The sequence below is a fragment of the Natrix helvetica genome (genome assembly GCF_964273705.1).
Source record: "Natrix helvetica genome assembly, chromosome: 8".
Lineage (NCBI taxonomy): Eukaryota > Metazoa > Chordata > Lepidosauria > Squamata > Natricidae > Natrix > Natrix helvetica.
In genome coordinates this window covers 20427842-20454548 of record NC_138559.1, presented here as the reverse complement: position 1 = coordinate 20454548, position 26707 = coordinate 20427842, and the positions used below count along the sequence as shown (strand labels likewise).

The 26707-nt window shown below is 42.2% G+C and overlaps 1 protein-coding gene across 4 annotated transcripts in view; it reads left to right on the top strand.

Annotated features, from left to right (window-relative positions):
• ARHGAP32 (Rho GTPase activating protein 32) overlaps positions 1–26707 on the top strand; it is a 167578-nt gene that overhangs the window by 119408 nt on the left and 21463 nt on the right. For all 4 annotated transcript variants that reach the window (XM_081961288.1, XM_081961287.1, XM_081961289.1 and 1 more), the window contains 5 exons: positions 4870–5019; positions 16208–16310; positions 17981–18125; positions 18650–18732; positions 22975–23082. In XM_081961288.1, coding sequence (XP_081817414.1) covers positions 4870–5019; positions 16208–16310; positions 17981–18125; positions 18650–18732; positions 22975–23082 — 589 coding nt within the window. The remainder of the gene's footprint in view (positions 1–4869; positions 5020–16207; positions 16311–17980; positions 18126–18649; positions 18733–22974; positions 23083–26707) is intronic.

The window sequence follows — 26707 nt, the reverse complement described above, 5'->3', positions numbered from 1 at the left end:
AGGAACCACCTTTAGTGGGAAAGTAACAGTGTTCCATGCGCCTTCGGTGTTTAGTCATGCCGGCCACATAACCACGGAGACGTCTTCGGACAGTGCTGGCTCTTTGGCTTAGAAACAGATGAGCACCGTCCCCTAGAGTCAGGAACGATTAGCACATATGTTCGAGGGGAACTTTTACCTTATGAAGATGATGATAATGATGATGCAAGGGTATTCCGTTTTTATTTTTCTCCCCAGACTAATTTGTGCAGGGCATATTTCAATGAATTGTAAGTAAAACTTTGAAATCAGAAATGTTCTCTTATAAAGGTACAATACCTGTGCAGTTTGTTATTGATGACAAGGTCCCGGCATAGTATTTTGAACTCCTCAGGGTAGAAAAACCATAAATTCCATTAGCCCACATCTACTCTTGTTTGCCAAGCGATATCCTGTAAGTTCCGAAAATCGGAAGTCTGGTAGCAGCTGTCTCTGACTAATTTTATTGCAAGGCATAAAACGCAGTTCACACAAGGATGTGCCTTTCAATAAAATGCATTAGGCAAGGTGCCTATCAGACCCACAATTTTTTAAGTTTCGGTAGAGTAAATATGTTGAAGTTTACTTCTAAGAAAAAGATAGCAAAGCTGCTTTTTCAAAATGCCCCTTCTGAAAGAATGTACGAATGTTTTCTGTTTTGTTCTGCCTTTGTCATGATCATAAAACATTCTAGACTAAAGGTAATGCTTGCTGTCAGCCAATTCTCAAAGAATAAAGTCGTGATTCTAATTAGAGAGGTTCTTTTGTCCTCTAAGCCTATTGTGCTCCATTATTATAAAACCCTAAGTGTATTTTTTTAGACTATTTCATTGATAAAGGTTCAGTGTGGTAAACAGTGAAGCTAAATTATTAGTCACACTCATTGAAAATATACCTTCCTTGCCTCTGAGTTTCTGCAGTCTTTAATACTGCAATATTTAATACTGCAGTATTAAAGTATTAAACAATATTTAGTTGAGTGACTTCATAGTTGTGTTGTTTAGACCTAGTTTAGATGATGTTTCCTGTAACATCCAGACTCTGACTGAACCAGTTGTTTCTCGCCTTAAACTATAGCTTAAATTGAATACAGTCCCTTAGTTTAAGAGAATATATAGTAAGAAAGGCCAGCAGTCTGCACTTTGGCAGTTCGAATCTCACCAGGCTCAAGATTGACTCAGCATTCCATCCTTCCGAGGTGGGTAAAATGAGGACCCAGGTTGTTGGGGGGCAAGAGGCTAACTCTGTAAACCGCTTAGAGAGGGCTGTTAACTGTGAAGCGGTATGTAAGTCTAATTGCTATTGCTATAATATGAAACCTCCCAGAGTTTTGTTTTAGAAAAGCATTATTATTAAACTGTAGTTAATTTAAAGCTTTCTTGTAGGTTGTCAGATTATTCTCTTGGACCGTTCTATTAATAATCTTTTCATTTTCCGTGCAATTAGTTAGTGAGATTGAACAGCAAGTTCAAAGAGTGGCAGAAAAGCTCCGTCCATATTCTCTCATCCGGTGCCAAGAATAAAAGTACCATGTCAGCTCTGTCCCTTCCAGGGATCTCTGCAAGGACGCAAATAAAGAATGGATGAGCTTCAGTTGCATTGTTGGGGCCGCCGTTTAAACATTATTATTTTTTTAACTAGACCCTACAAGTCAAGATCAGGAAATTGAGCTCTCAGCAAGCCACCAAACTGACCCAGAGGAAATCAACAAATTGTATCCATTAAACCAGAGGGTGTGATCCAGTTTGAATTGTTGTGATGTCCCAAAACGAATGTCAGGCAAAAAGTGCGGAGAGAAGCTTATTATGAATTGAGCAAGGAGAGCTGAATTTCACCCACATTCCTTTTCTCTTGTGTAATGGCATGGGTTTTTCCCCCTCCAAAGCGTTTCTGTAAGAACGCTGGCATTTGAACAGAGGCTGTCATGTTTGCCCCAAATTCCTCTTGCAATGTTGCCATAATAATAATAATAATAATAATATCTATTGTGGTTCTAGCTAATGCTGAGATGTTAAAAATGGTAGCTGATACAAACAAGGAAGTAGGGGAAATGCTAATGACTTGCACTTTATCCCGAATAGGGAAGGAAAGGAAGGAACCCATCGGTCCTTGTCATCAATCACTTCCCTTCAGTTTGCATCGACAGTGCCTATCAGTGGCGCTTTTCACAAAAATTTGCATGATTGTGATCCCCCCACCCCCCTTAACAAATTGAAAATCTGATTAACCCTGTTACCTAATACAACCGCCTCGGAATTGTCTATGTCTTCACTCAGGGTTCAGTTATGTAAAATAACACGCTGTGTAATTACTTTGAAATTAATTCAGGATGCTTTCCTCACCTCCTCAAACAATCTCTGATATAGTTTAATTGCCACAACAACCTGTTTCAAAAGAGTCAGTTTTGCCTTGAAGGAGAACAAGCTCGAGTAACCTAACTACTCATACCACTGCACAATTGAGACTTGAGAACTTCCTGATACCAAAAAGTAGGAGACATAGGAAATCCTCAGACAATTTGCTTCATATTTTGGCTTTTATTTCAGTGAAATATCTCTAGAGATTTGCTGCCAAACAAAGGCAATCAGTCTCTTTCATAGGCCGGTTGCTTTTAAAATGTATTATTTTCTCATTTTATAGCCATATATTACTTGCATAGTTGTGGATTATGAGGATACAGTGATACTTTGGTACTCATCGTTAATTGGTTCCAGGAGGTGCAATGAATACCAAAAACAATGAGTACCAAACAATTTTCCCCCCATAAGGAATAATGTAGTGAGTCACAAGACAGCCGACACTGACAAGTTCTAACTTGTGTGTTGAATACCAAACAAACAATGAGTACCGGGACAAAATCTTCACATCAAAATGCATTGAATACGAAATTCGATGAGTTTTAAAGCAGTTGAGTACCAAGGTACCACTTACTTGGTGGGTGAATGCTCAAGGTTTATGCTTTTAAAGATCCTACTCAGTAACATGCAATTAATAATCCTGAAATAGAAATAGAAGATGCTCTTGAGTTTCTTCTTACCGATTCCTGATTCTAGGAGCAATTTTCCATATATTACTACCTTTGCTGGCTATCTATTTTATTGTTGTAGGGGAAATAAAACAACAGCTGTCCCCCCCAAAATTCAATATCCATATGAAAGTTATGAGATTATTTTCTGATTTCCTGTTGAAAATTGTGCTTCATACTTCCTTAAAAGGGAGGGATATAACATCAAAATCATATCAAGATGAATACAGAAATAATAAAAAATAAATAAAAAAGTGAATCACCCAGTAATAAAATGTTACAATAGCTTGCACCAATTGGAAAAGAATTAGATGTAATGTACAACTTTCTCAAATTCCCTATAGTATAAACATACCAACTGAAAGAGAACATGTAGGAAGAGTGTGTGTGCGTTTGTATATACTCCTATCATTAAAGGACAGGAATCCATGAGCCTTGGTGGCGCAGTGGTGAGAATGCAGTACTGCAGGCTACTTCTGCTGGCTGCCGGCTGCCTGCAGTTTGGCAGTTCGAATCTCACCAGGCTCAAGGTTGACTCAGCCTTTCAAGGTCGGTGAAATGAGGACCCAGATTGTTGAGGGAAATATGCTGACTCTGTAAGAGGGATCTAAAGCACTGTAAAGCAGTATATAAGTCTTGGTGCTAAGTGCTATTGCTATTGCTATCCAATCAACAATGACTGAGTATAAAAATGGGAGGGCCAGATTGTCAGACTGTCACCTGGCTCTAACCAGTCCTGTTCTCCCCATCAGGTGCCTGAACGTAAAGTTCGAATGATCTAATTGTATATTTTGACAATACCAAAGATTTTTAAGAACGTATCTTTGCTAACAGCCAAGCAAAAAGCAAATCAATCATACTGGCTGTGCTTGCACAAACTAGTCAACTTATTTTAGTTGGGAGTTACGTTGTGGGAAGTCTTGTGTACTCAGTGTGTCATGCAAACCCAAGAAATTGCAGACGTAATAGTTTGTTTAATGGGTAAACGGATTGTGCAAACGTAGCCATCAGTTGCTACCCATCAGTCATGTAAGTACTGTAAACGGGCAGGATTCGTTTTGTTGTTGTTGACTCTTGCATTATGGAAGCGCCATCAATGAACAAATAAAGCAAGCAGCATTGTAGAAACTTAGCAGCCCTTTAATTCATCTCCAAAGTTAAATGTTTGTGGTTTCTCGGAAGAGGCCGAAAAGTTTGGAAATCCTGTTGGGAAAAATGGATTTGGATGCAAGCTAGGGAACAATATCAGGCTGGCCACTGAAGTGTGCTATAGGTAAACACAGAAGAATGGAGCATGCCATTTTCCTTCATAAATGGTTAACCCAGTGTTTCGTTCTGGATTTCTGAAAGTAGATGGGGAAACTGGGGGACAAAATATGGAGCTGCATCACCTGTTTTTATGCTGTCTTTCCTTCCCTGTCAATTGCCTACTATCTTACAAGTCTATGGGATTTGAAGCTACTCTGGGTGTTTTATTTTAAATAAACCTCTTTGTTACAGATTCTGCTTCACCTGAATCAGTTATTTTTAATGATAGTGGAGAAAAATATAAAGAAAAAGAGGAGGTTGTTTTAAACAGCCAATATAGCAACAGGGTTGCTTCTTATTGACTAGACCAGGGGTCTCCAACCTTGGCAACTTTACGACTTGTGGACTTCATCTCCCAGAATTCCTCAGCCAGCGCGTGCTGGCTGAGGAATTCTGGTAGTTGAGGTCCACAAGTTGTAAAGTTGCCAAGGTTGGAGACCCCTGGACTAGACCCATATTAATAAAACATCTTCACAATGGTCTTCCCCTAAAATGAATTTTCTGTTTCAATCCTACAGTGTCCAAAAAACACGGCAAGCTTATTACTTTCTTGCGTACATTCATGAAGTCTCGACCAACCAAGCAGAAACTGAAACAGCGTGGGATCTTAAAAGAGAGGGTGTTTGGCTGTGATCTTGGAGAACATCTTCTGAACTCTGGCCACGATGGTAAGGAAAAAGCAAACAATGCTTGTTATGAACACTTCGTTTATACAAACCAGCATAGACACCACTTCCGAAAGAAACATGGATTTAATTGTAACTAATTCTATATGAACGGGATGCAGTGGCTCAGACCCTGAGCTTGTTTATTAGAAAGGTCGGCAGTTTGGCGGTTCAAATCCCTAGCGCCACGTAACGGAGTGAGCTCCCGTTACTTGTCCCAACTTCTGCCAACCTAGCAATTCGAAAGCACGTAAAGTAGAAAGTAGAAAAGTAGAAAAATCGGGACCACCTTTGATGGGAAGGTAACAGCGTTCCGTGCACCTTCGGCATTTAGTCATGCCGGCCACATGACCACGGAGACAGACAGCGCTGGCTCTTTGGCTTACAATCGGAGATGAGCACCGCCCCCTAGAGTTGGGAATGACTAGCACATACGTGAACCCTTTACCTTAATTCTATGTGAGCATTAGAATATTCCATCTCCAGGACTTCAATCTACATCTTGATATTTATTAATGATGAGTCAATAAACATCTTAATGGCATTTAGAGTGACATTGTCTGATCACATCAGTTATCTAATGGAAAATTTCTTCTGGCCTGGCTGGTTTACCCTCATCTTCTCCATGAGTGGCAGAGGGGACGAAGAATAAATCCTTGCTTGAGTGAAACTTTTCATATACATAATTAGCTATAAGCCTAAAGGTCTAACATTTCCAGTTCGTAGATCATATCTGAAATACTTACACTATTGCATGTAGATTTCTGTCTTACCACAATTTTGTGTATTGTATAATGAATCCACCCTGCTTGTAATTTTGTATTTCGGCATCAGAAGTCTTTTGCTAATTTGGAATGTTTGTTTAGAAACACTATAATTTTTTCCCAGAAAAGTTTGATATCAAAAGAACTAGTTCACTAAAAGGTTTCGATGTCTTTAATTAAACTCTCCCATCTTGTTCCCCCCTCACTCTTTAATTTTTGTCATTACTGGGGGGAAAGTATCTTAACATAAATAATATCCTAAGGCAGTTGATTCATCATGTGTCAGAATGTGTGTTATTGTATTTTCCAGCTTATGCTTTAAGATAAAGGCCTTCGTACATGGCATACACAATCATGAGATGGGCAGTTATACAGACTTAATAAGCAAGCAAATATACAGCAATAATTGAATTCCATTATACTTTGGCATTTGTATGAATAAGGAGTCTGGAACTACAAACGGACATAGTTAAAGGAGTAAGAGGAACTAAAACGTTACTCAAATTGCTATCCTGTGCTATGGTATGCTATCCTTGGCCCCATTATAGAATTACAGCATCATGTGCAATTTTTTATTCAGCAGCCTGGTTTAGTATAATGGTTATTCACCCCCGGGGCTGAATATAACAAGAGTGTCATTTGCTTGGAATATCCATTTTATTTAAGGTTGGGTGATGGTCTGGTGGCACAGTGGTTAAAATGCATTATCACAGGCAAACTCTGCCCACATCCTGCAGTTCGATCTTGATGGGGCTCAAGGTTGACTCCATCCTTCCATCCTTCTGAGGTTGGTAAAATGAGGAGCCAAATTGTTGGGGTGGGGGGGGTGGGGAGATGCTGACATTGTAAACTGCCCAGAGAATGCTGTAAAGAGCTATGGGGCGGCATATAAGCCTAAATGCTATTGCTATTATCTAGTAATCTATGGCTATTCCATGTTCCCACATTCAGACTTTACCAAGACATTTCTCTGAGTATATGCTACTCTGGTGGTGGTGAATTAAGCCTTGGGGAAGAAATAGAGTTCAGTCAAACTAGTTTTGTGAATTGTCCCTTAAGGTGTGACATTAAGATCTGTTAATGATACTGTGATTCCGTGTTGTTTCTTGCCGCCTTCTCTATACCAAATTCCTTGCTTAGACTTTATTTCATCCTGTGGACATTTTGTCTCAGGGCATCTCCCTCAATTTATGGCTTATGGAATTAACACAAATCATTTTTTTTGCTTAATGATATAATACCCCAGGAGGCACTAAGACGGGTTTCAAATTCCTCGTGCCTTTCTTTTGGCCCAGGGCCTGCTTACATTCCACAGGTACTTTTAAGTGTTCAGTTGGATGAACACCTGTACTAGGATAGCTACGGAAAGCAATAAAGGTGCCTTGGTGGACTCTTTAATGAGAGGCTATTTCCTGTAGTTTACCTTGGGCGCAACCATCAGGAAAGGGACTTAGGGCCGCAGTACTTGACTCACTTTTATTTGGCTCTTCCTGTCTGTTGAAGCAATTAAGCAAACGGTGCATCATCTACCCGTGGATTGTTATAAGATTATGCCTGAACTGGAGGTTCATATATTTTCTTTCCAAAGAAGCCAAAACTCGTAAAATAAGAACAAACTGTGCCTTCGACCTCAGTTGTCCAAGCAATGCAGGGGACTTCAGCATCTATTTGTAATTTGTGGCAACAGTCCTCACTTCATTTCAAAAAAAGATAATCCTTCTCTTTGACAAGAAATGCAAGATCATAATGCCTAATTAATGGGTTTTCATGGTGAGAAACCTTCTCCTTTTCTACATTAGTTCTAAAACTGAGGAATAGAAATAGTTCAGGTGTCAGCAATCTGTGGCTCGGGAGCCGCATGTGGCTCTTTCGTCCCTCTGCTGCAGCTCCCTGTTGCCGGTGGACTGCACAATTGATAGGGTTAGAATGAGGGCTTTTGGTTAGGACACGTAGAGGGAAAAGGACACCGTGCTAGGAGGAGACTCTGTGGTGGGGGAATAGGACTTCCGGTCAACTCCTGAATTGAACGGGGGGCTTTCGGTTAGGACCTTTGTGGCTCTTTGAGTGGTTAAGGTTGCTGACCCATGAAATAGTTCATCTCCATATTGCAAGAGGATGACATTGTGCTGTATCCTCATGACTTAAACAGGAAAATTGGGTTTCCTCAGTCCCCTACCACTTACAGGTAGCCCTCGATATACCAACCACAATTAAGACCAGAATTTCCATTGTTAACCAAAGCAATTATTAAGCGGGGGTCACACCCAATTTTACAACCTGTTTGCCATGGTTGTTAAGTGAATTACTTACAGTGAATAACACCGTTATTAAGCAAGTTTGGCTTTCCTCGTTGATTTTGCTGACTGGCAATCAGATGATCCCAAGACACTGCGTCCATCATCAATACATGCTAATTGCTAAGCGCCCAAATTTTGATCCTATGACTGTGGGGATGCTGCAACGATTGTAAAGTGTGAATTCCGGTTGTAAGTCACTTTTTCCAGCGTGTTCTGGACTTTGGACACTTTGGACACTTTGAACTGTCACTAAAAGAATTGTTGCAAGTCAAGTATTTTTCCTTAAAGCAGAATTGTTTCACACCTGCCAAGAATGTGATCATCAATGACCCACACAAAACATTTTTTAAAAAATAATAACTTAGCCATGCTCTATTCATTTTGGGAGATTTGTAAAGAATAAGAACAAAGATTTCTGATTCATAGAGTTGTGATAGGCAGCATGAAACGTCTTGAGCAACTCAAGGCAGACAGTCTGAGTTTAGAAACCCTGTTGTCTTTGAATTAATCTTGCTTAAGTGCCAGCTCTAAAGTCCATCTGTGCCTCAAAATCTACACAACACCAAAGTAATCACTGTCAGTTGGAGCTTGGCAAGACATTTAAAAACATTTTTCTTGTCACCTATAATCTCTTAACAAGCTGTAATATGTTTTTGTTATTACCCAAATTATTGTTAGGCTACTTTAGGCCATTTTTAGCAAATAGATGTGCATATTAATTCTAAAAGCAGGACTGAGGTTAGGATTATCAAGCAGTAAACTAACCAAGCCTAATTACAGTCATCTGTACAAACTGTCAGGTTCCAAGTAATAGATCCACAGCAAGCCAAAACTCCGAGGCAAGTGGATTTCTCAAAGGGTAGTTTTATTGGAAATATCATATTGGCACATATCTGGTGAAAACCGAATCTTGAGGGTTCCCGCAGTTTTCATCTAATTAAAAGCAACACTTTTTCACTTTCTCAAAACGATCAGTCACATGGTCCATTCACAGCTCCATCCGATAACATCACTCCTCCTTCCAGGGACCAGGTGTGAAAACGTCCTTGGTTCTCAAGAGAAAAGTATTTTGTTTTGGCTACAAAGACCCAACTATCTCAATTCCCCCCTCTCCCTATTCCTCAGCTCCAGTCTGGCAGCACTGAAGCTCCAAGATGGTTTCGGTCAGGTCAGCTTCACAGTTGACCCAAGCAGAGTGTTGGATAAAATCTCGAAAGTGTTGAGCCTGGCAAAATTCAGTTGGTCTGTGACATTAAGGCACACAGTTCTTTATTGCCATTGATTTTCTGTGCCCAGATACTTATTTTAAGATATCCCCGATAAACAGGGTGGGCAGGATTGATTCAGTGGTAGCTGTGGACTTGGCAGTGGGTGGGCGAGACACAGGAAGATTGGTTGGAGACTTGGAGGGAGGCATTTTCACAGAAAGAGCAGATGACAGTAAGAGGAGGGATGCCACTACAATATTTAATACAGGTCTTTACTTTGGACCAGTTTCTGCCCAGGGACCTAGAGGCTGTATTGCTGGAAGGTTGGCTTCAGACTATTATTGGTAAAGTCCATCTTCACCTAGTATAAGATCCAATGGGGTAGAGGAAGACCTAGAGGTGTGGTGGTATGTGGGAATGACTTTAGGAAACGGAAGAAGATATGTTGCCTAGGGAAGTATCTTATTCTGACCTAGAGCATGAAGCAACTTGTCCCGGCAAAACCCCCTTTTATTAGTTTACTGTGAATACTCCTCATTCACGTCCAGCAAAGTCTTTCAAGAGAGGATTTACAGCCACAGACCTTCTCTGGCTCGGAGAGCTGACAGGCCGATATCTGCAAAGCTTGGCAAGGAGTCTTGGAGAGTCACAAACCAATTAAGCGAACTAATTGTCTTCTGCAAGCTCCACTCCCCTTTCACTCCTCTCTTATTTCCTCTGAGAGGGACCATTTATCGTCCGCCTGTGGCCTTACTCACAGCTCAACCCCTGTTCTTTAGCAGTTCCCTTACAGTACAGTAAGTAATAGTATATTGAAAACTGGGAAATATAGTTTGCTAGGGGGAGAATAGGAATTAAATAGCTAAGAGATTAATTTTGGATTAATTCAGTGTTGTTGTTAGTTGCGAAGTTGTGTCTGACCCATCGCAACCTCATGGACAACGTTTCTCCAGGCTTTCCTACCATCCTCGGGAGTCCATTTAAGCTCACGCCTATTGCTTCGGTGACTCCATCCAGCCACCTCCTTCTCTGTCATCCCCTTCTTCTTTTGCCCTCCATCTTTCCCAGCATTAGTTCTCTTCTCTATTGAGTCCTTCCTTCTCATTAGGTGGCCAAAGTATTTGAGTTTCCTCTTCAGAATCTGGCCTTTTAGAGAACAGTCAGGGTTGATCTCCTCTAGGACTGACTGATTTGATCGCCTTACAGTCCAAGGGACTCGCAGGAATCTTCTCCAGCACCATAGCTCAAAGGCCTCCATTCTTTGGTGCTCAGCCTTCCTTATGGTCCAACTTTCACAGCCATACATTGCAACTGGGAAAACCATAGCCTTGACTACACCCGCTTTTGTTGGCAGGGTGATGTCTCTTCTTTTTAGTATTCTGCCTAGATTTGCCATAGCTTTCCTCCCCAGGAGCAAGCGTCTCTTGATTTCTTGGCTGCAGTCCCCATCTGTAGTCCCTCGTTAAACCATCTAATTGCATTCAATCAGGACCCAGTTCAGATTTAAGTCCTGAAATGAAGGAACATCCTGAAATCCCCCAGAACAAAATGGCCCCTGTGGTTTTTAATTCCACCAGAAACGGCAGAACTATTTTATAGGCTGGGATGCTTAAGTTTTTACAGTTGAATATGCACTTCTATTTCGAGAATGTAGAGTTGTCATTTTGGCATTAGGAAGAGGAAACACAAAATGCTTGCTTTATCTCTCAACAGGAGATGCTTATTGTGCTCAGTATCCTACAGCCTCGTGGTAGTTAAATATACTGAGATTTGTGCAAATCAGGAAGTATCTAGGATACATGGATGGCCGGTTGCCTAGAAACGGAAGGTCTGAAAATAGCTTCTCGTTTGATTAAGCATTGTTAATTGCAATTTCATGTATAAATAACTTAAGATGTTTCAGCATTATTAGCAATTCACAAAAGTCAAAATCGCGTTCTACATCTTAGATCCCAATATATCAGGGGAGCCTCAGCATAATACTCAGTTTCATCTACTATAATTAGGATATGTTGTCCCCCCCTCAGTAGCTGATTTTCTGAGAAGTCCCATGACAGGTGAATGACATCTGGCAGAAGTTGTTCTGGGCTTGACAGATACACCTGTTGTACAAAAGGAGCACATAGTACCATTTTTACAACAAATTTAACATCTCCCACTCTTGTTTTTCCCCTCTCCCAACCTTTTTATGTTTTAAAACTTGACTACTGTGTTCATGTCTTTTTAATAAAGGGGAAATTTCATACCTTAAAAACAACAGGAGCATATACTTGTGAGATTAAAATTTCTAATTCATGAATATTGTGCTTTTAACATTTGTAAGCTCACCTTGAAGTATTATTGAATTATTAAATTGCTAATTACCTGAATGATTAGCCTTGTCTATGCAGAAGTACAAAAGATAATGATATATTAAAAAATAAGTATTATTGAAGGATAAATAGGATGATTATATAATCATTAATAATATATAAGGGATGCGGTGGCTCAGTGGCTAAGACGCTGAGCTTGTCGATCAGAAAGGTCGGCAGTTCAGCGGTTCGAATCCCTAGCGCTGCATAACGGAGTGAGCTCCCGTTACTTGCCCCAGCTTCTGCCAACCTAGCAGTTTGAAAACAGGTGAAAATGCAAGTAGAAAAAATAGGAACCAACTTTGGTGGGAAGGGAACAGCGTTCCGTGCGGCTTCAGCATTTAGTCATGCCAGCCACATGACCAGGGAGACGTCTTCGGACAGCGCTGATTTTTCGGTTTGAAACGGAGATGAGCACACACCCCCTAGAGTCGGGAATGACTAACACATATGTGCGAGGGGAACCTTTATCTTTACCTTAATACTACAAGGAAGCATGGTATTTTGGAAAAATGCCACATCTTGTGACCCAATTTACTAGATCTTGGTTGTGTTGGTTCAAAGAAAGACTTCAGATATCTGAGTAAAGGGAGTTCATTCCAAAAGGCGTTTTATACATCGATGTGAGAATATTCGGAAAGGCAACTAGATGGGCGGAGACAAATTGGGGCATTTATCAAAAAATGAATAAGTCCTTTTCCTCCGGTATTTTGTTTGAAGAGAAGCATGCCCATTTTAAAAGATACCACGAAACTAGTATCCCAAGTACGACCTTTCACATTAACCTCAACATTACATTAATATTCTTCATAATATAAAGAGTCCAATTTATCAGTCTAGTATTGACTGTGAATGTAACATGAGAATCCAAACAGATTGCGGTCTCAAACTGACAGTCGCCTACGTCCATCACCTGCAGATACATAGGAAGAACCATTAAGGTGAAGGTTCCCTGAGTTGAATTCAACAATTGGTGTCCAGCTAACTCTCAGTGATCAGGAAATAAGCCCATTTGTTTAATCATACGCAAGCCGTTACGTTTGTACTGTAGATTCCTTAATTGTAAGTTGCGGTGGCTGTGATGCAGTTAATTCATGCGAAAGATTTTAATTGTATCCTCATAACAATGAAAGGCTTTTGAATTAGCCATTCTCCGGCACAGTGGCATGGTGAAAAGAAGCCCTCTTATCCATTTTGACAGGGAGACTAGAGAATTAATGATTGGTACATCAGTGTATCTGGAGGACAAATAGGACTGTTGAATGTTTGGCCAGCTTAGTGTTCCTCTGCCTCCTTTAATAAAATCGCAAATGAGCTACAGGCAGTCCACAACTTACAAAAAAATGCACTTAGTGACTGTTCAAAGTTATAATGGCACTGAAAAAAAGATTCCCCACACTGTAGTATCCCCACGTACACACGATCAAAATTCAGATGCATGGGAACAAACTCGCAGATACTAATATTCACTTTTTTTTGCTTTGACTATTTGACGATTCGAACTGCCTGCAAATACCATCTTAGAAGAACTTCTCCCGCTCTCCACTTTTGGGAAGGGAATTATTTTTTCTTTTTTTTTTCTTGGTGTTAACTGTCACGTTGGGGGTTGTGTGTGTGCTCCTGAAATTTTATGATGACAGATACAGCTGTCCCTGATGCTGTTTGTTACAAGGCTGGAAAGCTCCAGGAGACAAATGTGAAGGGAAACATGCTGAGCTTTTTCTCCGTATCCATTGTGTCAATAAAGCAGAGAGGTAGCAGTGGAGATAGCTGGAATCACTGAGAACCTCTGGATGATTTTGTGCAGGGCCTAATGTCTTCCTGGAGGTTAATGAAAGAAGGAAAGACAAATGCCATGCTCTTTGCAAAGGAATACATCAGTAGCTTTGTAGATCCAACTTCCTTCCTTCCTTCCTTCCTTCCTTCCTTCCTTCCTTCCTTCCTTCCTTCCTTCCTTCCTTCCTTCATATATAAAAACAGCTGGTATGAGTATGTTTGTGTGTTTTCCAGCACAACTCTGGAACGCCTCGAACAGTTTCAACCAAACTTGGTACACAGATGACTTACTCTCTGGAAACAAATACTGTAGGGGTAAGACACCCCTAAAATCCCTCGGGGGTTGTGTTCTGTTAAGATACAGCCTGTTATGCCTTAAAATGGCTTCTACTGTACTGCCGTAGAATGGCTTCTACTGTACAGCGCAGAGGAATTGCCATGGTAACGGCTTCACAGTACTCCACAAGGGGGATCCTTCTGCTAAGGGGGAAAATCCAACATTAGAAATTACGTGTGGTCCAGACATTCCACCCCCCCCCCCCTAAAAATAAATACCTGTGCAATGCCAGGTTATCGGCTAGTTTATTATAAGCAGAGCGGGTTCAGTATTGGCTTTAGGCGATCTCTCTCTTCCCCTCTCTCTTTCTTTCTTGGGTCTCCCTTTTACATTTCTTTTCCTTGAGCATTCCTTTTAATAATTTGGGGGATGTTCCAACTCAGTGAGAACCTAATCGTCCGGGAAAACTAGTATTGTAATTGTGCCCTGAGACAATGCTACCTGCTATATACAGATTTATAACTATTCAGCATCTCTTGTCAGTTCTCAGTTTACGTGAGTTGGCAGATTACATACAAATCGGTTTTAAAATTCCCCTAAAAATCTTTCAAAGTTATTTAGTCATGGTATTTGCCAGGGTTTAAATGTGTGTGCTTGTTATTTTTTTAACCACAGCAAATACCAGTTTAAAGTGGTATTTTAAAATGTTTGCCATGAAATCTGTTTTACTCCTTTGTGGGGGGTGGGCGGGGGGGGGCTAAAAGTATATGGATTGGTTGCTTTGAACAGTTTGCTGCTGGGTTGGTTGGTGTGTTAGTCTGAATGTTAATGTGTGCCTAATACTACCTGCTTTTCAATTGACCCTAATCTGTATTGCTGCGTTTTCAGTTACTGATTAACTTCATATAATTGATGTCTTCTGGAAACTGTACATGTGGCTTGCCTCCTTTCTATTCCTCTGATTCATACGCTCAAATATATATCCTGACACATATAGAAATGTTAATCATTAACTTAAGAGTAACTTCTTGTCTGGTTTGATAATCTGAAACTGTTTAGGTCAAGAGTGAGTGGACTAAAGGCCAACATTCCTAAGATGATTTTCTTATTTTTATCCAGAGGCCTTGGGATCTTCTAGCTACAGCCAGTCAAGAAACAACAAATCCAAAGCAGAACTATGGCGATACTTAGCTCTCTTTACGAGTTAAGCAAAGGGACGTGATGGCTCAGTGGCTAAGACGCTGAGCTTCTTGATCAGAAAAGTCGGTAGTTCGGCAGTTCGAATCCCTAGCACCGCATAACGGAGTGAGCTCCCGTTACTTGTCCCAGCTTCTGCCAACCTAGCAGTTCGAAAGCACGTAAAAATGCAAGTAGAAAAATAGGGACCACCTTTAGTGGGAAGGCAACAGCTTTCCGTGCTCCTTCGGTGTTTAGTCATGCCGGCCACATGACCACGGAGACGTCTTCAGACAACGCTGGCTCTTCAGCTTTGAAACGAAGATAAGCACCGCCCCCTAGAGTCGGGAACGACTAGCACATATATGCAAGGGAAAGCTTTACCTTTTATGAGTTAAGCAAGGCATGGCAACCACCAGGAGGCTTCAGCCCTCCATAGGATGTATAGTATTGTCCCCGAACATCAGTATGCCTCAAAAAATGCATTGTTATTTAAACCCATCCTCCATACTGCCTGTTTCTATTTATCCCTAGAAAGAAAGAAAAACAGGTTGGGTGGCAATGGATGAATAATCATCAATAAGCCATTATCCTAGCGAAAATATTCCATCTGCTTAGTGCTATGGATTAAATGGTAGAAAAATGTAGGTCCACATATGACACCTTAGCATACATTTGTTTAATCGTTTGGCCTCTTGACTAAACTACAGCTGGTTAGGAGTGCATTACAATATCAGGTTGACAGATTCCGATATCTGGATTTCTACAACATATAATACTAAAAGCAAACGTGTGTGTGTGTGTGTGTGTGTGTGTGGTCTCCAAATTTGTATGAATTCTGAATCAATGTTTATTAGTAAACCATAGAACAGGGGTGTCCAAACTCGGCAACTTTAAGACTTGTGGACTTCAACTCCCAGAATCCCCCAGCCAGCAGAGCTGGCTGGGGAATTCTGGGAGTTGAAGTCCACAAGTCTTAAAGTTGCCGAGTTTGGACACCCCTGCCATAGAATGTTGCCGCAGCTCCAGTTACTTGTAGAGAGGAGTGAGTTTAAATAGAGGCTAGGAGTTTAAATCTGCAGTATAATAATACGGGTAACTAAAGTAATAGCTACACTTTACAGACAGGTCTCAGTGGCACTTACTTATCTGAGGCCACTTTTAGAAATATATTTATTTCAATTTGGATCTGTAAACGAATGGGATAAGCAAAAGTTTTAAGACAAGTGTTACTTGGGCAGAAGTCTTTCGTGATCTAATGAATCTTGCATGGACACAGTCTGCCAGGATGCAAATGAGAACATCTGATGGTCCATTCACACTTTTTATTTTTTCTTTTAAGTTCCCCAGGTCCTCAAGAGTTGCACTGAATTCATTGAAAAACACGGCATCGTGGATGGAATCTACCGTCTGTCTGGGATCGCATCCAATATCCAAAAATTACGGTAAGGTTGTGTGCGTTATCTGTGAGTTTCACTCTCTGCTGGGTGTCCTTTTTCTAAAACCCGATTTCTCCTAGGCTCCAAAGCTTCCTTTTGGATTTTAAGATTCTTTTCTGAAAAACCAAAATACACAATCAGTTAGGACAGAAAACAGTTGGAGCTACTATCTGACTTAAGAACGTTCAGTAGGATCGCAGGTAATATAGAAGCAAGTTTCAAAAACAGTTGTTGTACTTTGTTTGGTAAGTATAGGAAGGGTTTTTTTTTAAAAAAAAGGAATTGGAAGAAATATCCATCTGATTCAGTTCCAAACTGGGAGAAAGACACTGGAAACATGGAGGCTGCTTGGAAAGATGGTTTAATGATGAACAGAACCACCAAGCACATGGTCCTGGTGCAGCTGACCACATGGAGTTGAGAGTGAGGGCTTTGCACTTGAGCTTCCTGTTCCTGTGCAAGAACATGTACTCTATTGGCTGTTGTCAGACTCCCATGGGGTTATGTAGGGGTCATAGCAGGCTCTATAGCTTGTCTGAGTTCCCAGGTTTGGTTGAGATTTGTGAGGGTGATGCAATGAAAGGGGCGTTGAACGATTCCTATTGTGGCTAAGGGTTAATCTTACCTTTGTTGGATCTTGGGTGAGGATGTTTGCTTATGAATAGAGCTATCTATCTCTTTATCTCTTAAGTGCTGACATCTGTGGGCTATTAAGGAAGGTGGGACTGCTTTCTCCCTCTAGAAACATGTTTCCATTTCTCCCTTTGCGAAATATAATATTCTGCCTTTTTAATATTCCTCAAAATATTTTTTCTTCTTCCAGGAGAAGGATGGATGTTAACTTTCTACAATAGTTTGGATAGTAAACGTTTTTAATATTTTGGATTATAAACTCACAAGGTTCTGGTTCCTTTGGCTTGTATATGGGCTGGGGGTGGCTTTCAGGGACTTTATTTCATTCCTCTCACTCATCTTTCGCTTTGTACGTTTGACAGATGGGTAATTTATCTAAACAGGAAGCTGTCATTTAATACTTAATGTGACTCTATGACATGGGCCACGTATCTTGCAATTATTTATGTAATTGCCTCATCCACTTTACAGCTAGTAGTTTTTTATGTGGAAAACTAATTGGCTGCAAGATGATTGAAACTGCTTGTCAAAAAAACCATCTAGAAAAAAAACAGGCAGCTTTACAAAAAAAAATAGCATGTGTTTTAAGTTGATCTTATATCTTACTTAAAGGCAAACCACAAGTGGCTCAGTGGCTAAGATACTGAGCTTGTTGATCAGAAAGGTTGGCAGTTCAGCGGTTCGAATCCCTAGCGCCACATAGCAGAGTGAGCTCCCATTACATGTCCCAGCTTCTGCCAACCTAGCATTTCGAAAGCATGTAAAAAATGCAAGTAGAAAAATAGGAACCATCTTTGGTGGGAAGGTAACAGCGCTCTGTGCGCCTTTGGCATTTAGTCATTTCGGCCACATGACCACAGAGACGTCTTCGGACAGCGCTAACTCTTCGGCTTTGAAATGGAGATGAGCACTGTCCCCTAGAGTCAGGAACAACTAGCACATATGTGCAAGGAGAACCATTACCTTTACCTAAAGGCAAACCATGTTGTCTTCTGATTGAATATGTTCTCCCCCCCTCCCCTTTTGTTTTTCCCTCCCTTCAGGCATGAGTTTGACTCCGAACAAATCCCTGACTTGACAAAAGATGTCTATATTCAGGATATACACTGTGTGGGTTCACTCTGCAAACTTTATTTTCGAGAACTCCCCAATCCTCTGCTCACCTATCAGCTCTATGAGAAATTTTCGGTAAGAATGCAAAGCAGTGCGCTGGATCCCTACGAGAACCACTCACAGGATTATTTTGGGGGAAACACGGTAGATTTAGTTGACAATGCCTGTATAGATTTAAGAGCTCTCAATTCCAGTCCCAAGAGATCCAAATAAGTGAATAACTCTCATAGCTATTTTACCAGGGAGAAATATGGGGAAATCTCCCATAACAGGAGCTTCCAACCTTGGCAACTTTAAGACTTGTGGACTTCAACTCCCAGAATGCCAAAGTTGGACATCCCTGCCCCATACTCTGCTGCCTATTGGAGTTGGTACAGAATACCAAAGGATTAACACCCTGTGATTTAGTGGTGTAGGGTTTCCTGCCTAAAGCAGGGGAATGGACTAGAAGACCTCCAAGGTCCCTTCCCACTCAGTCAAAACTTAGCTACCCATTTATTTTTGCTCTGCATTATGATTTTGATAGTATCCCTCTGGAAGGCTTTAGGAAAAAAAAAGAAAGAAATGTGCTGGGCTGAGACTTTGGGATTTCTTTCCAGGATGCTGTATCTGCTGCTACCGACGAAGAAAGACTGGTGAAAATCCACGATGTCATCCAGCAGTTGCCACCACCGCACTACAGGTCTGCCTACTTGGTTATTTGCACAATTATTTCGATTGTGTTTACACGGACTGGTGGTTACGTTATTTAAAAAGAGAACCCTGGGTGATTTTTGTGGAAGCCCGTGTCCCGTTTTCCCTGCAGACATAGATAGCAATGGGCATCCATTAACACTAATCTGTCTCCACCCTGTTTTACAACCTTCCTCCTTCCTCATTCCGTACGCGGTTGTAAAATAATTATTTAGAGACTCTGAAGTTCTTGGTCTGTTCAACCGGTAGGCTGATTTTGCTTTGGCTAAAGGGCTAAGCAGAATCTTGCCTGGTTAGTATTTGGATGACAGATTGCTAGGGAAATGTGCGTTCTGCTTTAGTCGAGGGCAGTGGTTCTCAACCTTCCCAATGCCGCGGCCCTTTAATACAGTTCCTCATGTTGTGTTGACCCCCAACCATAAAATTAGTGTCTCGGTTCCTAAGACCATCGAAAATATGTGTTTTCCGATGGTCTTAGGCGACCCCCGTGAAAGGGTCGCTCGACCCCCAAAGGGCTCACGACCCACAGGTTGAGAACCACTAGGTCTAGGGAGTTCAAAAAAAAATCATAAGGCTGTACAGGATTGTCCTCGACTTACGACTGAATTTGAGCCCAACATTTCGGTTGCTAAGTGAGACATTTGTTAAGTGAGCTTTACCCCATTTTATAACATTTGCCACCCTTACGAAGTGAATCAACTTAATAATTGCAGTTGTTAGGTTAATATCATTGTTAAGTGAACCTGGCTTCCCCTTTGACTTTGCTTGTCAGAAAGTCAGAAAAGGTGATCACATGACCCGGGGACACCGAAACCGTCATAAATATGAGTCAGTGGCCAAGCATTTGAATTTTGATCACATGGGGGATGCCGCAATGGTCATAAGTGTGAAAAATGGCTCACAGGTCACTTGTTTTTCAGTCTTTTTGTAACTTTGAATGGTCACTGTTGTAAGTCGAGGACTACTTACATCAGGGGTGTCCAAACTTGGGAACTTTAAGACTTGTGGACTTCAACTCCCTGGCTGGGGAATTCTGGGAGTTGAAGTCCACAAGTCTTAAAGTTCCCAAGTTTGGACACCCCTGACTTACATGAAGAGATGGACCTGTTGTCCTATACTTTGTTGGTTTATTGAGGATCCTTTCTTCCCTCTGTGAAATTAGAATCAAGATCACGTGAAGTGTTAATACCACTTTGTAATCCCTTGGTAAGGCCACACTTGGAATACTGCATCCAGTTTTTGTCCCCACAATGTAAAAAAGATGTGGAGACTCTAGAAAGAGTGCAGAGAAGAGCAACAAAGTGGATTAGGGGACCTGAGGCTAAAAGATATGAAGAACGGTTGCAGGAACTGGGTATGTCTAGTTTAATGAAAAGAAGGACTAGGGGAGACATGATAGCAGTGTTCCAATATCTCAGGGGCTTCCAGAAAGAAGAGGGAGTCAAGCTATTCTTCAAAGCACCTGATGGTAGGACAATAAGTGGAAAGTCATCAAGGAGAGAAGCAACTTAGAACTAAGGAGAAATTTCCTGACTGTTAGAACAACTAATCAGTGGAACAACTTGCCTCCAGAAGTTGTAAATGCTCCAATACTGGAAGTTTTTAAGAAGATGTTGGACAACCATTTGTCTGAAGTGGTGTAAGGTTTCCTGCCTAAGCAGCGGGTTGGACTAGAAGACCTCCAGGGTCCCTTCCAACTCTGTTATTCTAGTATCCTGAAAGATTTTAGATGACACGAGGTTGACTTCCACTGCATTTAGCTCGGTAACAAGACAAAACATCTGTGTCCTCTCTGCTGATCCTCTATGAAGTGGGTGTGGAAGCATCATGCAAAACTCAGCATACCTCCTAGAAATATTAAACTCCAGGGCGCGAAAGGGGAACAAATGTGAAGAAATTACTGGCTCTTATCTTGCCCTTCAGGCGGAATCGTCAATTAAAAATTTAATAGAATTGAAAGGCGAGTCTAACTCTGTGCATCGCAGCAAGAGATAGCAGATGTGCTGAAGAGTCATCAGGGAAGTAGGACAGCTCATCTCAATACAATCCGTATTAAGGATAAGATGCAAATGCTGGCAGAAGTGAGTCAGAGAAGTGGTTGAGAGATCTGGAAAACGTTTTAAGAGATTTTCTTGTAGCTGGCTTGGAGAACGTTGCTGCTTGCTACATACAGTATGTAGCCATCCAGCATCAGAGGAAGGGCATGATGTGGTTATGGGAAACTTGAGAGTTTAATCCCTTGATTAGATGTCTAACTCAGCATGCCATAGAAACTGAATAGGAAACCCTTTTCGGGATGGAAAGAAATAGATCTCCCTGAAGTCTGAGATTTCTCGCTAATTTTTAGCACAGTGAAGGCTACATAGAATATTGACTGTTGCTTGTATCTGTTCTTATCCTAGATCCTTTGCTTCTTACAGCTTTGTAGAATTAGGAGGTCTGGCAGTTGTTCTTTTCCTTGCCACGTCACCATATCCGTCACTGTTTAGAGCAGAGGTCTTCAAACTTGACAACTTTTAAGACTTGTGGCCAGCTCTGCTGGCTGGAGAATTCTGGGAGTTGAAGTCCACAAGTCTTAAAAGTTCCCAAGTTTGGGGACTCCTGGTTTAGAACGAGGGAGTCCAACTTTTAAGTCCTGTGGACTTCAACTAACAGAATGGTTGGCTGGGGAATTCTGGGAGTTGAAGTCCACAGGTCTTAAAGTTGCCAAGTTTGGATACCCAAAGTTTAGAGAAAGTAGCAGTCTGGATGCCTACATTCTTTTTTAAGCGTGAGCCGAATGGCTTAGGTTCGGGCCTATTTGAGCCAGTGTGGCACAGTGGTTAGAATGCAGTACTGCAGGCTACTTCTGCTGATTGCTGGCTACCTGCAGTTTGGCAGTTCGAATCTAACCGGGTCAAGGTTGATTCAGGCTTCTATCCTTCCAAGGTGGGTAAAATGAGGACCCATATTGTTGGGGGCAAGAGGCTGACTCTGTTAACCTCTTAGAGAGGACTGCAAAGCACAGTGAAGCGGTATATAAGTCTTAAGTGCTATTGCTATTTGAACATTTGAATCATCAGTGTTCAAAGCTGGTTTTCCATCCTGATTTATACTAAAGTTGGATTACCTGATTATAGTGCAATATAGATGCATGTGTTTTACGCCTCTACACCAAGGAAAGCATCCCCTTGTTTGTCAATAGACACTAGAGTCCCATTATATTTATTTGTTTATCATGAGTAGAGTAGAGTAGAGTAGAGTAGAGTAGAGTAGAGTAGAATAAGAACAGAGTAGAGTAAGAATAGAAATAGAAATAGGAATAGAATAGAATAGAAATAGGAATAGGATAGAATTCTTTATAGGCCAAGTGTGATTGGACAAAGAAGGAATTTGTCTTCGGTGCATATGCTCTCAGTGTACATAAAAACTATAAATGATAAATCATGATCATAGCCATCATAGAAATACATTCATCATAAATCATAAGATACAACACTTAGTGATAGTCATAGGATACTAAATAAGCAATCAACATAAATCAATCTTAGATACTGATATCACAAAATATCATTCATTTCTAGAATTATTTGAAAGGATCCATGTGTTCCTGCTGTACACAAAATCTACTAACAATGGTTTAACCTATTTTTATTGGTCCGTTATGCAATCTCTTGATACTGCTTTCATCATCTGAACTGGACCTTCTCTCTCTCTCTCTCTCTCTCTCTCTCTCTCTCTCTCTCTCTCTCTCTCTCCCTCTCTCTCTCTCTCCCTCCCTCCCTCCCTCCCTCCCTCCCTCCCTCCCTCCCCCTCCCCCTCCCCCTCCCTCTCCCTCTCCCTCTCCCTCTCCCCTGCACAGAGAAAATGTGCAGTTCTTTAGCTAGATAACGTGGTAGAGGCTCCCTCTAATGGTCATCAAAGATGGCAATTGCCATCTTTTAGAAAATAAGTCACCAGTGATGGATTCTCGCGGTGCCTATATAAACCTTGACTGCTGGAAACATTTAGCATTATGTTGATCCACGTGACATATACTGTATTTGTCTTCCTTTGGTATTACAATGCAACAAGGAAGCAAAGAGTTGGACATTTTTCAAAAAGCGAAATATGAGTCTGTTTATTAGGGTACTTCATTTTGCTGATAATTTTTCCCAATCCCCTTTAGCTTGGGTTTGTTTTTGTTTTGTTTTGAAACTGTAGCATCATAGGCTAATTTCTCTGAAATTCTTGCCTTTTTCCCCTCACCCAGGACCCTGGAGTTCCTTATGAGGCATTTGTCACACCTGGCTGAATATTGTGCCATCACAAACATGCATACCAAGAACTTAGCCATTGTCTGGGCACCAAACCTACTAAGGTATCTATTGATTGTGGATATTGTAGGAAGCCACGTTAGTCTATGGTAATCAATAATATGTCAGCCCTCGGGCTGCCATTCAGGGTGGAGCCTGTAGCTGCATGGGGCTCTGCAAGGCGTCCCTCATTACTCTGCAGAGTAACTCTCCTACTTGGTTGCAACTGCCTACTCTGATGCAACTCTTCTGCTCGGATGCGGCTAACCAGGAAGGAGGCTATGATGACACTGAGTGGGGGTGTGGCTGAGGGTGTGGGTCATGGTGATTGGTGATGGTGTTTGCGTGTCATCTGGGTGGAGTTGTGGGTGGAGCTGGGTGGGGTAATGGTATATATATGAGTGATGGTGTTAACTTGGTTAGAAATGACTTGGATTTTCTTACCTTTGTATCATTGTCATTTAGTGCTGGTTATCACCTAATATTAGATAGAGATAAAGTTTTTTCACCAAACAAACTGACTCTCTGTTTGTATTCAACGTGACCGTCGGAACGTGACACAATACGGAGATGTGTTGGTTTATTTGTGTCAGAAGCATCACAATGGAAATAGGTTATTAGGTGACATAGAATTTCAAATATAAAATACAAGGTTAAAATATGTACAAGTTAAACGGATCTTTCCCAGAAACTAGCAGTGTTAATTGTGCTCTGTGGTGCTGCCATGAGGGCCTCAAGTATAGGCTGATCAGCACACAAAGGGCAGGTGTATTGTTGTCTGCGTGTCACCACAATCGCAAAGGATCACCCTTTCTGTTCAGAATGCCTCTGGATCGTATTGTATACGGAGATGAAATCACATCTGTTGAACTGAGCTGCAGCCCATGACAGCTTAACACTTTTTCATAACATTTGTTAGAAAAGTTCTACCAGCACACTTTATGTTTAAAAAGCCTTTTGAAAACGGAAGTGTTCTTCTGTAGTGAGAAATAGCTTCTAATGTTTTACTTTTTGTCCAGAGGAACTTTTTTTTTCAAGGAAAAAATGGAAAACATTCATTGGGGAAATTGGCACCAACTAGGTAATGAATGAAACAGTAGGACAAGTCGGATCCCTACTGAGAACCAGAAATAGAAGCTTAACTTGTTTTTTTTACGAGCTTGGTTCGTGTCAGATGTTACACCTGTGACTTTGCCAGGAATTAGCTCAGAGATAGACTAAGCTTTATTTCCTGTTGGGAATAAACTGCCACTTATAATAAGTTTTCCAGGGCGCTGCTCTGGAGAGTCCAAAGAAGGGTTAAACACAGCCAATCTGCCCAGAACTGAATTGAAACTTTAAGCCACGCCTCTGGTGCCGACTCTCCCCAGATTTTTCAATTCAGCTAGCCCAGTAGACGTGCTTTAAGATTTATCCAGTTCTAAGATTGATTCCTTGGACTCTCCAGAGGAGGAATAATTTTTAAAACAGCATATTTAAGGATTTTTAGAGCAGGCTGGTGAGTTTAAATTTAAGTTTGTTTTTTTTTCCCTTTTTAATTGGGTTTTTCTCACCCTTTCGGCTCTCCTGGAGTCCGGGGCTTTGCTCTGGCTCCTAGAAGCCGCAGGCAGCTGTTGGGGGAAGCGTGTGGGTCGGAGTGCCGACGCCAGCGCTGTTGGGGCACCCCTACTGGGGGCCGATTCCCACTGGAAGCCCTCCGTTGCAATTTGTGCTTCTAGCAAGTCAAATTGCTGCGTGGGCTTCCAGGGCAGCCATTTTGGCTTCTTCCCTCTTTAAATTTGGCGCGAAAAGCTCCTGTGAGTTCCGGCCGCCATCTTGGATTGCGCAATCTTCCGGCTTTACTTTTAAAAGTTTTTTGCCGCAGCTGCCTGGTGCCTGGCTCTTTGCAGGAGCCGCGTGGAGTCAGACTTGCCCGGTGTGACCGGCGACCTGGGCCCCAATCCAAGCAAGGGATAGCGGCGTGGGATCTGGCCTGCTGGGTCGCCTCCTTTACTCTCCTGCAGGTGCTGGGAGCGAATTCTGCTCGCGCCTAAGAAATTCCAAGCTACTTCAGGCCTTGCAGTTTCTCTGTCTCCTCAGGAGCATCGTGCTGCGGTGGGCTTTCTGGAGGTGGTGAGTGGTGGTTTTCCCATCCCCCTACTGCCCCAACCAGTGATTGTTACCATGGCAGATCAGGCCCCTGAGACTTCTGAGGGTGTCTCTTCCAGAGCCCCTGTAAGACAGGCCGGGAAAGCTGCCAGGGAGGCCATTAGAGGGAGTAAGCCTTACTCCAGGCATGGCCCCAAGCAGGGCTCAGGCCTAGACAAAGATGCATTAAGGCGACAGAAGGCCTTAGAAAAACAGTCTTCCAAAGCCCAACAGCAGGCCCAATCTTCCCTTTCGGTGTCTCCTGGGGAGCCCTCCAGGGAAATTCCTCCAGCCCAGGGAGGCCCCATTTCTGATAGTGAAGAGGAAGGGGATTCCTTGGCCATGGCAACTTCTCCAGGCCATTCCATGGCTGATCAGGCTGATCTCTTTGCCTGTCCCTCTGATATGGAGGAGGGACCAGCTCCAATGGGGCCCTTAGCCCCTCAACAGCCGATCCCCGGGCCCACTCAAAGGGTTCGCCCCATTGAGGACCAAGGGCCTAACCTATCCACTGAAATGCAGGAAATAATTAACAGGGCCATTTCCCAGGGCATTGAGGCAGGCATGCGAAAAGGTGGCAAGCGCACTCGCAAGACCCACCATTTGCAACCCCAGGAGGATCCCAGAGAGATGACTCCTAGCCTTCCACCTCCGTCCCTGCATTCTTCAGTGGCCTCCGATGAGTCAGACTGGGAGGAAGAAGAGGAATTTCTTCCTAGGCAGGAAGCTGAATTCTCTGGGGATGAGGCAAGCCCCGCCAAAAAGCCGGCCTTTTCAGGCTTATTTAATTTGGATAATTTCAAAACCATTTTAGATAAGGCTAAGATCTCAACTCACATGGGGTCCACCCCCCCAGCTCAGGTGGTTGTAGACCCTGATGATCTATCTGGGGATCTCTTTGAGGAACCCATTTCGGTCCAGGAAATAGTTCCTGTACCCAAGATGTTCCTCAATTTAGTTCAAAGACAGTGGGCGCAGCCAGCTACCATGGCTACCCCCAGCAGCCATGACAAGAAACTATATACGGTGGATGCCAGCCTGGAGGAGCTGCTCAAGCTCCCTCCTATCGATCCACCTGTAGCGGCTCTTACCTCCTCTTCTGTGCTCCCTCCTGACCTGTTGGAGGGGCTCAAGGCTGAGGACAAGAGAACCGAAACTGCTTGTCACAAGACCCATCAGGCAGCTGCATGGGCCATTAAGTCCTCCGCTTCAGCCTCCTTTTTCTCCAGGGCGGCTCTCCTGTGGCTGAGGCAGTTGTTGAGGAAGATACCTGCCAAGGACGTTAAAGTCAGGCAGGATATCAATAAAATCATGGCAGCCACAGAGTACACTGCTGATGCCACTCTGAATGCTGCTAAGTTTGCCTCGCGTGCCCTAGCGTCTAATGTTACTTCCAGACGCCTCCTGTGGCTTAGGCACTGGAATGTGGATATGCGCTCCAAATGGAAGCTTGTTACTGCCCCCTTTAAAGGGGACAAGCTGTTTGGTGAGGTCCTTGATCCAGTCCTTGTGGAAAACAAGGACAAAAAGAAAGTGATGCCATCAGTCACCAAAAAGCCTGAT